This window comes from Tachyglossus aculeatus, chromosome 19 (assembly GCF_015852505.1).
Source record: "Tachyglossus aculeatus isolate mTacAcu1 chromosome 19, mTacAcu1.pri, whole genome shotgun sequence".
Taxonomy (NCBI): Eukaryota; Metazoa; Chordata; class Mammalia; order Monotremata; family Tachyglossidae; genus Tachyglossus; species Tachyglossus aculeatus.
Genome location: NC_052084.1, coordinates 25,953,742 through 25,971,117, shown reverse-complemented (window position 1 = coordinate 25,971,117; position 17,376 = coordinate 25,953,742). Strand labels below are relative to the sequence as shown.

Genomic DNA, 17,376 nt, shown 5'->3' with positions numbered 1-17,376 from the left:
AGAATAGATATGTACAAATAAAATAAATGAATAAATAAATCAGAGAGCACCATGATGAGAGCAGGATAAGCTAATGGCATTTCTTCCTCCAAATGATTCGGGCTTCGCGTGCTCATTATGCCGCAACAGGACTATCCAACCCATTTCCAGAACTAGACACTCTGAATGTCCTAGACATCCACATGATCCCCCTTCAAACTCTTAATTATTTTCTTCAATCGTTAGCTCTTGGGAGAGGACAATGCAGCCGAGTTGGTAGCCTCATTCCCTGTCCACAACGAGCTCACGGTCAAGAGGGGGAAAGAGGAAAAACCCACCCTCTTCACCCCAACGGCCAGAAGTGACTCGACCAAAGTCACGCAGCAGACGGGTGGCGGAGCCAGGATTAGAACCCAGGACCTTCTGGCTCCCACACTGGGGCCGGTTTTGTGAGGTGGAAGGACACACAAGGAAGAGGGATGGCTTTCCCTGCTGACCAGATCACTCTCCAATCTTCTCCCCCTTCTGTTCCCCCATCGTGGAAGGAATGTCTCATCATCATCATCATCATCAATCGTATTTATTGAGCGCTTACTGTGTGCAGAGCACTGTACTAAGCGCTTGGGAAGTACAAGTTGGCAACATATAGAGACAGTCCCTACCCAATAGTGGGCTCACAGTCTAAAAGGTTTTGCATTGCATTGTCTCCCTCCCCTAATCCAACAGATTTCAGACCTCCCCACGTCCGCAGCCTTCCGAAAAACCCGCCTCCTCCAACGAGCCTTCCCTGATTTAACTCCCAATACCCCACGTCATCAGTCGCCCCCCGCGCTTCCTAATTATTTAACCCATCTACGGCGATTCGGTGTATAGGCATAAATAATTTCACAGTCGGGTGCCAACGCAGATTATTGGTAAATGATTTTAAATCTGTCTTCCCATTTATTTATTTATTTTACTTGTACGTATCTATTCTGTTTATTTTATTTTGTTAGTATGTTTGGTTTTGTCTCCCCCTTTTAGACTGTGAGCCCACTGTTGCGTAGGGACTGTCTCTATATGCTGCCAATTTGTACTTCCCAAGCGCTTAGTACAGTGCTCTGCACACAGTAAGCGCTCAATAAATACGATTGATGATGATGATTACAGTGGACTCCCCAGGTGGAAAGAAAACGCACCTTATGCTTCCGAAGTACTTTCCTAAGTGCTTAGCACAGGTGTTTGGCAGACACCATGACTACTGCAGCACGGTGTAGCAGGGAGAGCCCGGGCCTGGGCGTCGGAAGGTCCTGGGTTCTAATCCCGCCTCCGCCACTCGTCCGCTGTGTGACCTTGGACAAGTCGCTTCACTTCTCTGGACCTCAGTCACCTCATCTGTAAAACGAGGATTGAGACTGTGTGCTCCCCGGGGGACAGGGACTGTGTCCAACGCGATTTGCCCGTGTCCACCCCAGCGCTCAGTACAGTGCCTGGCACATAGTAAGTGCTTAAATACCTTAATCACGATTATTATTACTACTTATTGCCCTCTTCCTGGCTGGATCACGTCTGGACACTGTGCATGAGTGAGATTCTCCCTACGGATACCCAAAGTACTGTTCTTTAGAAAGGGTTCACCAATGGAAGTACCGATAGTAAATAGTGAAAGAGTAGGAAAGAGAAGCAGCATAATAATAATAATGGCATTCGTTAAGTGCTTACTACGTGCCAAGAACTGTTCTAAGCGCTGGAGCAGATACAGGGTAATCAGGTTGTCCCACGTGGGGCTCACGCTTTTAATCCCCGTTTTACAGATGAGGTAACTGAGATTTAGCAGGTTAAGTGACTTACCCAAGGTCACACGGCAGACAAGTGGCGGGGCCGGGATTAGAACCCACGTCCTCTGACTCCCAATCCCGCGCACGGCCACGTGGAGAGCGCCCAGGACTGGGAATCCGAAGACCTGGGTCCTATTCCCAGCTCCATCCCGTGCCTCCTGTGTGACCTTGGGCCTTCTCTGTGCCTCAGGATCTTCATCTGGAAAACGGGGGATTCAAATCCCGTTGTCCCTCCCTCTTAGATCGGGAGCCCCACGTGGGACAGGGAATGCACCTGATTATTCTGCATCAAGCCGGGGCTTAGTACGATGCTCGGCACCGAGTCATCGCTTAACACTATTATTATCATCATCATCAATCGTATTTATTGAGCGCTTACTGTGTGTAGAGCACTGTACTAAGCGCTTGGGAAGTCCAAGTTGGCAACATATAGAGACAGTCCCTACCCAACAGTGGGCTCACAGTCTATTATTACTATTATAAAATTCAAGGTCTTCTCTGTGGTAGCCAGGAGGAAGTGGGCAGGGAAACCACGTTTCCCCAGGAGTCCCCTCCTTCTCAGCCCAAGCCGGTGCAGTGCTATGCACATAGTAAGCGCTCAATAAATACAACTGATTGATTGATTGATTGATTGGAAGGGCATGAAAATGGAAGAAAACCAAACATAAAGCCAACACTGTGGCTCTACGCCCCATCTAAGTTCATTTAATGCCCAACTCCACAGATACATTATTTTTTAAAATCACTAAATTGTGACCCCCGTGTACTAAAAGATGAAATCACCTATAAAAAGGCATGCTTTCCTAACTAACCCAAGCACGGCTAGGACTAGACATGCGGAGAAACAAGTCACGGAGCACGCATACTCTGTTTCCAAAGTCGGCATTTGACCCGACAGAGTTCCTGCGCTGGACACAATTAATACTACGGACCAAATTAAGAGGCGGCCTCGATCTTTGGTGAGATCCTCTCAAAGACGGCAGAAACCCCCCCTCCGCGCTTAGACGAGGGACATCGTACGCTCAGGGGACAAAATCACAACGGGATGCGAGGCCACGGATCAGCCTTCTTTCCCGTCGGTTTAAATCCGGCGAGTCTGACTAAATCGGTTCATTTTACCTACCCAATTCCTTTAGGAAACTATTTTGGTTCATCTCCTAAAACTCAGAGGTGCGGGCTCTTTACCGCACAAAGAAAAGGTTTGGGCCTTCCGAACTGGTGTTGTTTTCGAACGCTTTTGAATAAACGCAACAAACAGGGAGGCGATGGCCCGAAAGGCCAAAAACCAAGTGTGTAAAATCCACATTTCCAATCCACGCCTTCCGGCTAGAAAACCCGGCCCCACAAAATGGGATGCTCCTGCTAAAGGCCCCCCATTTTCCAACGTTTGCAAGGCACCGAGGATAAATAAACGTCCGCACGGCTGAGTTGTGATACTAGATCAATCAATCAATCGTATTTATTGAGCGCTTACTGTGTGCATACTAGACGGGAGTGTTCGTTTCATTGGGTTAATCTGTATTCGCTCATATTTTACAAACCCCGGCTGAGTTGCCAACCTTTGTACCCCAACGCTCCCAACCCAAGTACAAGATTCGCATTTTATGGGGCAGATAGAGATTCTGAGACAGATTCTCATTTCAAAACTGATACTAATAACTCAGCTCCAACTCCCCGTCGACAGGCTTTGGATAATGTCTTTTTTCACCGAAACATAAAAAAAAAGAAGGAATCTTGGTCCGGGGGTCTGCCAGTTTAAGCTCTGACGCTGTTTTAACCGTCCGTCCCTGAATTCATTCGCTCAGACGGATTTATTGAGCGTTTACTGTGCGCAGAACGCTGTGCTAAGCGCTTACAGTCACTCAAGAGGGGCAGAAACCGCCCCTAGATGATTGAAAATCACAAGCAGAGGTCTTTTAGCAGTATGAAATCGTTTCCTAGAAATACAAAAGATCATTTGATAGGTGGAAAAACACCCTTTTAATGATATCTGTTAACCATTTACTACGGGCCGGCCATTGGACTCATTCCCTGTCCTCCACGGGGCTCACGGTCTTCATCCCCATCTTCCAGATGAGGGAACTGAGGCCCGGAGAAGCGAAGTGACTTGCTCAAGGTCACACGGCGGACAAGAGGCGGAGCGGGGATTCGAACCCAGGTTTTTCCAACTCCCTGCCTCCTTTAAAGTCTTCTCCTTTGCAGGGCTTGGGAGTCAAGTCGGAAGAGGAGGGCCTGGCGTCGTCAGATCAATCAATCAATCAATCGTATTTACTGAGTGCTTACTGTGTGCAGAGCACTGTACTAAGCGCTTGGGAAGCACAAGCTGGCAACATCTAGAGACGGTCCCTACCCAACAGTGGGCTCACAGTCTAGAAGGGGAAGACAGAGAACAAAACCAAACGTACTAACAAAATAAAATAAATAGAATAGATAGGTACACGTAAAATAAATTAATTAACAAACCGGGACCATCCACGTTCCTTTCTTACAGTGCTCTGCACACAGTAAGCGCTCAATAAATACGATTGATTGATTGACTGATTGATTGATTTCCCTCGACGGGAAGGATCGAGGTTTTCCTGGTTTTCCACATGCAAGGGGCTGCCGCCGCTGAACAAGGCTGTAGTAAGCGTGGCCTAATGGAAAGGGCTCAAGCCTGGGAGTAAGAAGGACCTGAGTTCTAATCCCGACCCCGCCACCTGTCTGCTGTGTGACCCTGGGCAAGTCACTTCGCTTCTCTGGGCCTCAGTTCCCTCACCTGGAAAATGGGGGTTGAAACCGCGAGCCCCAGGTGGGACAGGGACGACGTCCGACCCGTTTTGCTCGTATCCACCCCGGCGCTCAGTACGGTGCCTGGCACGTAGTTAAGCGCTTAATACCACATTTATTATTCCAGCGCTCAGAACAGTGCTCGGCACATAGTAAGCACCTAACTCACCTGTCTACCTGTTTTGTTTTCTTGTCCATCTCCCCCTTCTAGACTTGGGAGCCCGTGTTGGGTAGGGATTGTCTCTATCTGTAGCCAAACAGTACTTTCCAAGCGCTTAGTCCAGTGCTCTCCACACAGAAAGCGCTCAATAAATACGATCCAATGAACAAATACTGTCAGCTGTGTGACTTTGGGCAAGTCACTTAACTGCTCTGGGCCTCAGCTCCCTCATCTGTAAAATGGGGATTAAGACTGTGAGTTCCCCGTGGGACCACCTGATCACCTTGTAACCTCCCCAGCGCTTAGAACAGTGCTTTGCACGAAGCAAGCGCTTAACAAATACCATCAATCAATCAATCGTATTTATTGAGCTCTCACTGTGTGCAGAGCACTGTACTAAGTGCTTGGGAAGTACAAGTTGGCAACATATCATCATCATCAATCGTATTTATTCAGCGCTTACTGTGTGCAGAGCACTGTACTAAGCGCTTGGGAAGTACAAATTGGCAACACATAGAGACAGTCCCTACCCAACAGTGGGCTCACAGTCTAAAAGCGCATATATTATAGTATATATATTATTATATTATTATTATTATTATTATTTATATATTATTATTATTACTATAATTATTATTACCAAGCGCTTGGGAGAGTCCAATCCATCAGAGTCGGTAGACACGCCCCCCCCCCCCCCGCCCTGTAGTAAGCGCTCAGAAAATACCTCGGTTTGCTTGAGCGCTGGGTGCAGAGCACTGTACTAAGCGCTTGGGAGAGCGCGATCCACCAGAGATGGTAGAGAGGAGGTTGCAGTGTCAAAGAGGAGCGGGACCCGGGAGAGGAGGGTCACGTGAGGGGGGGCCTGCGATGTCTCCCCTTCTCGGGGGGTCACGGGGAGACCCTCCTCACCTTCGGGGGTCACATGGGCTGTTGGGACCCCCCCAAATTCTTAATCCCAGACCGCACCCCCCCCCCCCCGCCCCCCAAACTGGGACTGGACTCTTCCAGCTGACTGAGCTCTCCCTACTGAGAGCTCACCTCCTCCAGGAGGCCTTCCCAGACTGAGCCCCTTCCTTCCTCTCCCCCTCGTCCCCCTCTCCATCCCCATCTTACCGCCTTCCCTTCCCCACAGCACCTGTATAGATGTATATATGTTTGTACAGATTTATTACTCTATTTATTTATTTATTTTACTTGTACCTATCCATTCTATTGATTTTATTTTGTCAGTATGTTTGGTTTTGTTCTCTGTCTCCCCCTTTTAGACTGTGAGCCCACTGTTGGGTCGGGACCGTCTCTATATGTTGCCAATTTGTACTTCCCAAGCGCTTAGTCCAGTGCTCTGCACATAGTAAGCGCTCAATAAATACGATTGATGATGATGATGATGATGATGATGATGAGCCCCTTCCTTCCTCTCCCCCTCGTCCCCCTCTCCATCCCCCCCATCTTACCTCCTTCCCTTCCCCACAGCACCTGTATATATGTATATACGTTTGTACACATTTATTACTCTATTTTACTTGTACATATCTATTCTAATTATTTTATTTTGTCAGTATGTTTGGTTTTGTTCTCTGTATCCCCCTTTTAGACTGTGAGCCCACTGTTGGGTCGGGACCGTCTCTATATGTTGCCAATTTGTACTTCCCAAGCGCTTAGTCCAGTGCTCTGCACATAGTAAGCGCTCAATAAATACGATTGATGATGATGATGATGATGATGATGAGCCCCTTCCTTCCTCTCCCCCTCGTCCCCCTCTCCATCCCCCCATCTTACCTCCTTCCCTTCCCCACAGCCCCTGTATATATGTATATATGTTTGTACAGATTTATTACTCAATTTATTTATTTTACTTGTACATATCTATCCTATTTATTTTATTTTGTCAGTATGTTTGGTTTTATTCTCTGTCTCCCCCTTTTAGACTGTGAGCCCACTGTTGGGTCGGGACCGTCTCTCTATGTTGCCAACTTGGACTTCCCAAGCGCTTAGTCCAGTGCTCTGCACACAGTAAGCGCTCAATCAATACGATCGACTGATTGATTGACTTTGTCCTTCCCAAGCGCTTAGTCCAGTGCTCTGCACACAGTAAGCGCTCAATCAATACGATCGACTGATTGATTGATTGACTTGTCCTTCCCAAGCGCTTAGTCCAGTGCTCTGCACAGTAAGCGCTCAATCAATACGACTGACTGATTGATTGACTTGTCTTTCCCAAGCGCTTAGTCCAGTGCTCTGCACACAGTAAGCGCTCAATAAATACGATCGATTGATTGACTTGTCCTTCCCAAGCGCTTAGTCCAGTGCTCCGCACACAGCCAGCGCTCAACAAATACGGCTGAATGGCCGACTGACCGCAGCAGTGGAAAGAGCGAGGGCTCGGGAGTCGGAGGTCGTGGCGTCTGCTGTGTGACCCTGGGCAAGTCACTTAACCTCTCTGTGTCTGGAAAGTGGGGATGAAGACCTGATCGCCTCCTATCCTCCCCAGCGCTTACACCAGTGCTTGGCACATAGGAAGCGCTTAACAAATGCCATGGTTATTAAAGAGGAGTCTTTTAGACTGTAAGCCCGCTGTTGGGTAAGGACTCTCTCTATATGTTGCCAATCTGGACTTCCCAAGCGCTTAGTACAGTGCTCTGCACGCAGTAAGCGCTCAATAAATACCATTGACGATGATGATAAAGAGGAGGCGAGGAGAGCGGAGAGGAGCGGAGAAGAGGGGTTATTAAAGAGGAGTCTTTTAGACTGTGAGCCCACTGTTGGGTAGGAACTGTCTCTATATGTTGCCAACTTGGACTTCCCAAGCGCTTAGTACAGTGCTCTGCACGCAGTAAGCGCTCAATAAATACCATTGACGATGATGATAAAGAGGAGGCGAGGAGAGCGGAGAGGAGCGGAGAAGAGGGGTTATTAAAGAGGAGTCTTTTAGACTGTGAGCCCACTGTTGGGTAGGAACTGTCTATATGTTGCCAATTTGGACTTCCCAAGCGCTTAGTACAGTGCTCTGCACGCAGTAAGCGCTCAATAAATACCATTGACGATGATGATAAAGAGGAGGCGAGGAGAGCGGAGAGGAGCGGAGAAGAGGGGTTATTAAAGAGGAGTCTTTTAGACTGTGAGCCCGCTGTTGGGTAGGGACTGTCTCTATATGTTGCCAATTTGGACTTCCCAAGCGCTTAGTACAGTGCTCTGCACGCAGTAAGCGCTCAATAAATACGACTGATGATGATGATAAAAAGGAGGCGAGGAGAGCGGAGAGGAGCGGAGAAGAGGGGTTATTAAAGAGGAGTCTTTTAGACTGTGAGCCCACTGTTGGGTGGGGACCGTCTCTATATGTTGCCAATTTGGACTTCCCAAGCGCTTAGTACAGTGCTCTGCACATAGTAAGCGCTCAATAAATACGATTGATGATGAGGAGGGGTTGGGTGAGGAAGGCTTCCCTCGGCCCCATTCCGGTTGCCAAACCGGCCTCCCGGGTTTCGGGCAGGGCAGGAAGACACCCACAGCAGGAAAAGAACCTTTCCCTATCCCATCCCTCCCGCACCTTCCCCTCTTCCCGCCCTTTTCCCCAATCCCGCCCCTTGGCATGGCCTACTGACTCCCCCCTTCCGGCCGGGAAGCCCACTGTGGGCAGGGATCGTCTCCCTCTGTTGCGGAAATGCGGCGTGGCTCAGGGGAAAGGAGGCCGGGCTTTGGAGTCGGAGGTCGTGGGTTCAAATCCCAGCTCCTCCAGTTGTCAGCTGGGTGACTCTGGGCGAGTCACTTCACTTCTCTGGGCCTCAGTCCCCTCATCTGGAAAATGGGGATGAAGACTGGGAGCCCCACGTGGGACAACCTGATCACCTTGGAACCTCCCCAGCGCTTAGGACAGTGCGTGGCTCAGTGGAAAGAGCCCGGGCTTTGGAGTCAGAGGTCATGGGTTCAAATCCCGGCTCCTCCAACTGTCAGCTGTGTGACTTTGGGCGAGTCGCTTCACTTCTCTGGGCCTCAGTTCCCTCATCTGGAAAATGGGGATGAAGACTGGGAGCCCCCCGTGGGACAACCTGATCACCTTGGAACCTCCCCAGCGCTTAGGACAGTGCGTGGCTCAGTGGAAAGAGCCCGGGCTTTGGAGTCAGAGGTCACGGGTTCAAATCCCGGCTCCGCCAATTGTCAGCTGTGTGACTCTGGGCGAGTCGCTTCACTTCTCTGGGACTCAGTCCCCTCATCTGGAAAATGGGGATGAAGACTGGGAGCCCCCCGTGGGACAACCTGATCACCTTGGAACCTCCCCAGCGCTTAGAACAGTGCTTGGCACATAGTAAGCGCTTAATAAATGCCATCATTATTATTATTATTACTTCCCAAGCATTTAGTCCAGTGCTCTGCACGGAGTAAGCGCTCCAGAAATACGATTATATGTTTGTATGTATTTATTACTCTATTTATTTTATTTGTACATATTTATTCTATTTATTTTATTTTGTTAATATGTTTTGTTCTCTGTCTCCCCCTTCTAGACTGTGAGCCCACTGTTGGGTAGGGACCATGTCTAGGTGTTGCCAACTTGGACTTCCCAAGCGCTTAGTACAGTGCTCTGCACACAGTAAGCGCTCAATAAATACGACTGATGATGATGTTGCCAACTTGGACTTCCCAAGCACTTAGTACAGTGCTCTGCACACAGTAAGCGCTCAATAAATACGACTGAATGAATGAAATGAATGAACAGTGGTTAGAGCCTGGGAGTCAGGAGGAGCTGGGTTCAAATCCCGGCTCCCCCGTTTCAATCATTCATTCATTCAACTGTATTTCTTGAGCGCTCACTGTGTGCAGAGCACTGGACTAAGCGCTTTGCTTGCAGGGTGGCCTTGGGCGAGTCGCTTCACTTCTCCGGGCCTCAGTCTCCTCATCTGTCGGATGGGGATGGAGACTGTGAGTCCCAGGTGGGATGGGGACTGCGTCCAACCCGATTTATCTGTCTCTGCCCCAGCGCTTAGTACAGTGCCGGGCACATAGTGAGCGCTTAACAAATACCATTATTATCATCATTATTATTACAGCATGGCTTAGTGGAAAGAGCCCACGCCTGGGAGTCATGGGTTCGAATCCCAATTGTCAGCTGTGTGACCTTGGAAAAGTCACTTCACTTCTCTGGGCCTCAGTTCCCTCATCTGTAAAATGGGGATGAAGACTGTGAGCACCCCCGTGGGACAACCTGATTACCTTGGATCTATCCCCAGGGCTTAGAACAGTGCTCGGCACATTGTAAGCGCCCATTGTTGGGTCGGGCCCGTCTCTATCTGTGGCCGACTTGTCCTTCCCAAGCGTTTAGTCCAGTGCTCTGCACACAGTAAGCGCTCAATAAATACGATTGAGTGAATGAATGAACAAATACCAACATTATTATTATTATTATTATTATTATTATTATTATTATTAATGATGGTATTTGCTAAGCTAGGGAAGCAGCGTGGCTCAGCGGAAAGAGCCCGGGCTTGGGAGCCAGAGGTCGTGGGTTCTAATCCCGACCCCGCCAATTGTCCGCTGTGTGACTTTGGGCAAGTCACTTCACTTCTCTGGGCCTCAGTTCCCTCATCTGTAAAATGGGGCTGAAGACGGTGAGCCTCCCGTGGGACAAACTGATCACCTTGTCACCTCCCCAGCGCTTAGAACAGTGCTTGGCACATAGCAAGCGCTTAACAAATAAAAATGTTATTATTATTAAGTGCTTACTCCCTTCTAGACTGTAAGCCCACTGTTGGGTAGGGACCGTCTCTAGATGTTGCCACCTTGTACTTCCCAAGCGCTTAGTACAGTGCTCTGCACACAGTAAGCGCTCAATAAATACTACCGAATGAATGAATGAACGTGCCAAGCACTGTTCTAAGCGCTGGCACAGAGAAGCAGCATGGCTCAGTGGAAAGAGCGCGGGCTTTGGGGTCAGAGGTCATGGGTTCGAATCCCAGCCCCGCCGACTGTCAGCTGTGTGACTTTGGGCAAGTCACTTCACTTCTCTGAGCCTCAGTTACCTCATCTGGAAAATGGGGATTAAGACTGTGAGTCCCAACGTGGGACAACTTGATCACCTTGTATCCCCCCCCCCACCGTGCTTAGAACAGTGCTCTGCACATAGTAAGCGCTTAATAAATGCCATCATTATTACTATTATTATCATCTAGACTGTGAGTTGGGTAGGGACCGTCTCTAGATGTTGCCGACTTGGACTTCCCAAGCGCTCAGTACAGTGCTCTGCACACAGTAAGCGCTCAATAAATATGATTGAATGAATGAATGAACGTGCCAAGCACTGTTCTAAGCGCTGGCACATTATCATCTAGACTGTGAGTTGGGTCGGGCCCGTCTCTAGATGTTGCCAACTTGGACTTCCCAAGCGCTCAGTACAGTGCTCTGCACACAGTAAGCGCTCAATAAATACGACTGAATGAATGAAGGAATGATTATAATTATCCCACCTCCGCCAACTGTCAGCCGGGTGCCTTTGGGCAAGCCGCTTCACTTCTCTGGGCCTCAGTTCCCTCATCTGTAAAATGGGGATTAAGACTGAGCACGCTCGTGCGGCAACCTGATCACCCTGTCACCTCCCCAGCGCTTAGAACAGTGCGTTGCACATAGTAACCGCTTAATAAATGCCATCATTATTATTATTATTTGGAGTCAGAGGTCATGGGTTCGAATCCTGACTCCGCCAATTGTCAGCTGGGTGACTTTGGGCAAGCCGCTTCACTTCTCTGGGCCTCAGTTCCCTCATCTGTAAAATGGGGATTAAGACTGAGCACGCTCGTGCGGCAACCCGATCACCTTGTCACCTCCCCAGCGCTTAGAACAGTGCGTTGCACATAGTAACCGCTTAATAAATGCCATCATCACTATTATTATTATTATTTGGAGTCAGAGGTCATGGGTTCAAATCCCGACTCCGCCAATTGTCAGCTGGGTGACTTTGGGCGAGTCGCTTCACTTCTCTGGGCCTCGGTTACCTCATCTGTAAAATGGGGATGAAGACTGGGAGCCCCCCGTGGGACCGCCTGATCGCCTTGTCACCTCCCCGGCGCTTAGAACAGTGCTTGGCACGTAGTAAGCGCTTAATAAATACCAACCAATAAAAAAAAACAAATTATAGTTGTCTGTCTGCCTGTCTGTCTGTCTTTGCCCCCCGGGTCTCCGGGCCGCCTTACCGTGCCGGTCTGTCCGCCCCGCGTCGGTTCGCAGTGGTATTCGTGGGGCGCTCACTACGCCGCCGGAGGAGGATGCACGGAGGGAGGGACTGGGGGAGACGCCCCCTGGCCCTGCTCCGCGCGGCGCGGGGGGCGGGGCCTCCGGGAGGACCAATGGGAAGGCGTCTCCGGGACCCGGGGGGCGGGGCCTCCGGGAGGACCGAGGGGACGGGGCCCCCCGGGAGAAGGGGGCGGGGCCTCCTGGAGGTACGAGGGGGCGGGGCCTCCGGGAGCCGGGGGCGGGGCTTTGAGAGGACCAATGGGACGGGGCCTCCCGGAGAAGGGGGCGCGGCTTTGAGAGGACCGATGGGACGGGGCCTCCGGGGGGCGGGGCCTCCGGTAGGACCAATGGGAAGGCGTCTCCGGGACGCGGGGGGCGGGGCCTCCGGGAGGACCAATGGGACGGGGCCCCCGGGAGCCGGGGCGGGGGGGGGGCGAGGGGGCGGGGCTTCTGGAGGACCAATGGGAAGGGGGCTCCGGGAGCCGGGGGCGGGGCCGCCGGGAGGATCAATGGGGCGGGGCCTCCGGGAGCCGGGGCGGGGCTTTGAGAGGACCAATCGGACGGGGCCTCCGTGGGACTGATGGGGGAGGGGCTTCTGGAGGACCAATGGGACGGGGCCTCCCGGAGAAGGGGGCGCGGCTTTGAGAGGACCGATGGGACGGGGCCTCCGGGGGACCGAGGGAGCGGGGCTTCGGGAGAACCAATGGGACGGGGCCTCCGGGAGAAAGGGGCGGGGCCTCCGGGAGACAGAGGGGGCCGGGCCCTGGGAGAAGAGGGCGGGGCCTCCGGAAGGAACGAGGGGGCGGGGCCTCCGATAGACCAATGGGACGGGGCCTCCGGGAGCCGGGGGCGGGGCCTCCGTGGGACCGAGGGGGCGGGGCTTCGGGAGGGCCAATGGGACGGGGCCTCCGGGAGAAGGGGGGGGGGCCTCCGGTAGGGCCAATGGAAAGGGGCCTCCGGGAGAACCAATGGGACGGGGCCCCCGGGAAAAGGGGGCGGGGCCTCCGGGAGACAGAGGGGGCGGGGCCCTGGGAGAGGAGGGCGGGGCCCCCGGAAGGAACGAGGGGGCGGGGGCCTCCGATGGACCAATGGGACGGGGCCTCCGGGAGCCGGGGGCGGGGCCTCCGTGGGACCGAGGGGGCGGGGCTTCGGGAGAGCCAATAGGATGGGGCCTCCGGGAGAAGGGGTGGGGCCTCCGGTAGGGCCAATGGGAAGGGGCCTCCGGGAGACAGAGGGGGCGGGGCCTCCGATGGACCAATGGAACAGGGCCTCCGGATGAGTGTGGGGGCGTGGCCTCTGAGAGTCGGGGGCGGGGCCTCTGGGCGCGGAGGCGGGGCCTAGGGCGGACCTATGGGGTGGGACCTCTGGGAGCCGAGGGGCGGGGCCTCGGGGGGACCTACGGGGCGGGGTCTCCGGAAGCCGGGGGCGGGGCCAAGGGAGGCCTAGGGGCGGGGCCTCGGGGGGACCAATGGGACGGGTCCTCAGGGGGCCTGGGGGCGGGGCCTGAGAGCAGGGGGCGGGGCCTCTGGTGGGCGGGGGCAGTCAGCGGCGGCTCCTGCTCCTGTTCCCCGCCCCGCCCCCGGCCCCGCGCGCAGCCGCAGTTAGACTCCTCTCTGACGTAGCTCCGCGAGGCGGGCAGGGGTGTGCCCCGACGTAAATGGGCGTGCCCCGACGTGCGGGGAGCTTGGCGTGACGTAAGGGGGCGTGGCCTGCCGTGAGGGGGCGTGGTCCGGCGCGCTGAGGCGTCGGGTCTCACTCCCCCTCAACCGGCTTGCAGGAACCTCAAAAATAGTAATAATTGTATTTTGTTGGTTTTTATGGCATTTATTATTAATAATAATAATAATAATGGCATTTATTAAGAGCTTACTACGTACAAAGCACTGTTCTAAGCGCTGGGGAGGTGACAAGGTGATGAGGTTGTCCCACATGGGGCTCACAGTCTTCATCCCCATTTTCCAGATGAGGGAACTGAGGCGCAGAGAATAATAATAATGATAATAATAATGAGAATAATGATAATGATAATAATGATGGCATTTGTTAAGCGCTTACTATGTGCAACGCACTGTTCTAAGCTCTGGGGAGGTGACAAGGTGATGAGGTGGTCCCACATGGGGCTCACAGTCTTCATCCCCATTTTCCAGATGAGGGAACTGAGGCCCAGAGAATAATGATAATAATGATGGCATTTGTTAAGCGCTTACTATGTGCAAAGCACTGTTCTAAGCGCTGGGGAGGTGACAAGGTGATCAGGTTGGCCCACATGGGGCTCACAGTCTTCATCCCCATTTTCCAGATGAGGGAACTGAGGCGCAGAGAATAATAATAATGATAATAATAATGAGAATAATGATAATGATAATAATGATGGCATTTGTTAAGCGCTTACTATGTGCAACGCACTGTTCTAAGCTCTGGGGAGGTGACAAGGTGATGAGGTGGTCCCACATGGGGCTCACAGTCTTCATCCCCATTTTCCAGATGAGGGAACTGAGGCCCAGAGAATAATGATAATAATGATGGCATTTGTTAAGCGCTTACTATGTGCAAAGCACTGTTCTAAGCGCTGGGGAGGTGACAAGGTGATCAGGTTGGCCCACATGGGGCTCACAGTCTTCATCCCCATTTTCCAGATGAGGGAACTGAGGCGCAGAGAATAATGATAATGATAATAATGATGGCATTTGTTAAGCGCTTACTATGTGCAACGCGCTGTTCTAAGCGCTGGGGAGGTGACAAGGTGTTCAGGTGGTCCCACAGGCTCACAGTCTTAAATCCCCATTTTACAGATGAGGTAACCAAGGCCCAGAGAAGTGAAGCGACTCGCCCAAAGTCACCCAGCTGACAATTGGTGGAGTCAGGGTTTGAACCCATGACCTCTGGCTCCAAATAAGAATAATAATGACATTTATTAAGCACTTACTATGTGCAATGCACTGTTCTAAGCGCTGGGGAGGTTACAAGGTGATCAGGTTGTCCCATGGGGGGCTCGTAGTTTTAATCCCCATTTTACAGGTGAGGTAACCGAGGCACAGAGAAGTAAAGCAGCGTGGTCTCACTGGAAAGAGCCCGGGCTTTGGAGTCAGAGGTCATGGGTTCAAATCCCGGCTCTGCCAACTGTCAGCTGGGTGACTTTGGGCAAGTCACTTCACTTCTCTGGGCCTCAGTTACCTCATCTGTAAAATGGGGATAATAATAATAATGGCATTTGTTAAGCGCTTACTATGTGCAAATCACTGTTCTAAGCACTGGGGGATACAAGGTGATGAGGTTGTCCCACATGGGGCTCACAGTATTAATCCCCATTTTACAGATGAGGTCACTGAGGCTCAGAGAAGTTAAGTGACTTGCCCAAGGTCACACAGCAGACATGTGGCAGAGCCAGGATTCGAACCCATGACCTCTGACTCCAAAGCCCGGGATGAAGACTGTAAGCCCCCTGTGGGACAACCTGCCTTGTAACCTCCCCAGCGCTTACAACAGTGCTTTGCATATAGTAAGCACTTAATAAATGCCATCATTATTATTATTATTATTATCAGTGACTTGCCCAAGGTCACACAACTGACAATTGGCAGAGCCGGGATTTGAACCCATGACCTCTGACTCCCAAGCCCGGGCTCTTTCCATTGAGCCACGCTGCTCCTCAGGGCTTCCTTTGAAGCGGGGGGACAGAGCCGGTATTAGAACCCAGATCCTTCTCACTCCCAGGCCCGTGCTCTATCCACTATTTATTGAGCGCTTACTGTGTGCCGAGCACTGTACTAAGCGCTTTGTCAGCTGTGTGACTTTGGGTAAGTCACTTCCCTGGGCCTCAGTGACCTCATCTGTAAAATGGGGATGAAGACTGTGAGCCCCCCGTGGGACAAGCTCATCACTTTGTAACCTCCCCAGCGCTTAGAACAGTGCTTGGCATGTAGTAAACGCTTAATAGATGCCATTTTTAAGCGCTTAATAAATGCCATTATCATCATCATCATCATCATCATCACTACGCCATGCTGCCCTTGCTTCAAAGTACAGGATTTTTGTAAAAAAAAAAAATCCAGGGACTCCGGTGGATTGGAAATTGCAAGGAGAGGGACTGTGTCCAACCTATCACCGCATCTGTACCCAATCCGGTGCTTAGTACAGTGCCTGACACATCGTAAGCGCCTAACAAATAGCATTATCATTATTATTATCATTATTCAGCCCCTCACGACTAGAAACGGGCAGAGTTCAATGCTGTTTTACTGTACTTTCCTGAACATCTAGTACAGTTCCCTGCGCACGGTAAGCGTTCAATTAATACGTCGGAAGATAAACTAATTCAGACCTTGTCTTTGTACATCAGCTGGCCATGGGTTCAAATCCCGGCTCCACCAATTGTCAGCTGGGTGACTTTGGGCAAGTCACTTCACTTCTCTGAGCCTCAGCTACCTCATCTGTAAAATGGGGATTAAGACTGTGAGCCCCCCGTGGGACAACCTGATCACCTTGTAACCTCCCCCGCGCTTAGAACAGTGCTTTGTACATAGTAAGCGCTTAATCAATGCTATCATTATTATTATTATTATTATTAAATTCTGAGCTGTATTTCATTCATTCATTCATTCAATCGTATTTATTGAGCGCTTACTGTGTGCAGAGCACTGTACTAAGCGCTTGGGAAGACCTGATTATCTTAACCCAGCGCTTAACGCAGCGCTAGACTGTCGCTCGCAGCGGGCAGGGAATGGGTCCGTTTACTGCTCTCCCGAGCGCTTCGTACAGTGCTCTGCGCACAGTAAGCGCTCAATAAATACGACCGGGCGGATGAATGAATGGTCGGCGCTTACCAAATCCATAGTTATAGAAGATTACCACGTTAACTTGGTTCTAAGGCCCATAAAACCTTCTCAGACTCAGAAAAACCTGAAATTTTTTATCCTATGTCATCTTCTAGCCTAGGGATGTGGCCGGAATTGGATGAATTACGTCGCGTAAATGCCGCCGATTTTAAAAAATGCATAAAAGTCACCAACGGCAAGTGAGGAGAGGTACAGAAAGAGAAAAAATGAAACAGAAAAGTCAAAACTCGCAAACGCTACCACAGTCAAGTGGAGACAGGCAACATTTGATTAGTCCGACTGGGCTATTTGTTGAGCGGCGTAGGAGGTTTTCAGTTCTTGTCGATTCAGATCATTCCTTTAGGAAATTAAAATAGCTCCGGATCTAGATGAAATAACGGGGTTTAGCCTTGGAGTTCTCAGGATAATAATAATAATCATAATATTTGGCATTTGTTAAGCGCTTACTATGTGCAAAGCACTGTTCTAAGCGCTGGGGAGAATACAGGGTGATCAGGGGGGTCCCACGGGGGGCTCACAGTCTTAATCCCCATTTTACAGATGAGGTACTGAGGCCCGGAGAAGTTAAGGGACTTGCCCAAGATCACACTGCAGA

General features: G+C 51.2%; 2 protein-coding genes across 8 annotated transcripts in view; both read right to left on the bottom strand.

Moving 5' to 3' along the window:
- MYO6 (myosin VI) overlaps positions 1-11,984 on the bottom strand; it is a 172,731-nt gene extending 160,747 nt beyond the window's left edge. For 6 of the 7 annotated variants that reach the window (XM_038760724.1, XM_038760726.1, XM_038760728.1 and 3 more), the window contains exon 1: positions 11,907-11,984. The gene's annotated coding sequence lies outside the window, so the exon portion shown is untranslated. The remainder of the gene's footprint in view (positions 1-11,906) is intronic. The other variant, XM_038760725.1, reaches the window with a different exon arrangement.
- On the bottom strand, positions 3,713-15,949 carry LOC119940669 (vegetative cell wall protein gp1-like). The gene is made up of 4 exons (XM_038760881.1): positions 15,945-15,949; positions 13,347-13,655; positions 12,170-12,755; positions 3,713-3,733 (listed from the first exon to the last, which is right to left on the bottom strand). Exons 1-4 carry the CDS (start codon positions 15,947-15,949, stop codon positions 3,713-3,715), a joined length of 921 nt encoding a protein of 306 aa, XP_038616809.1.
- Between the last annotated feature and the right edge of the window lie 1,427 nt (positions 15,950-17,376).

Excerpts from the sequence above, each read along its gene's own strand:
- LOC119940669 (XM_038760881.1), bottom strand. Across the intron at positions 12,756-13,346 it reads GCTTCCGGAGACCCCGCCCC|GCCCCGCCCCCTCGTTCCTT; the intron begins GTAGGTCCCCCC and ends GGTCTATCGGAG. Across the intron at positions 3,734-12,169 it reads CCCGCCCCCGGCTCCCGGAG|GAAACGATTTCATACTGCTA; the intron begins GCCCCGCCCCCT and ends TTGTATTTCTAG.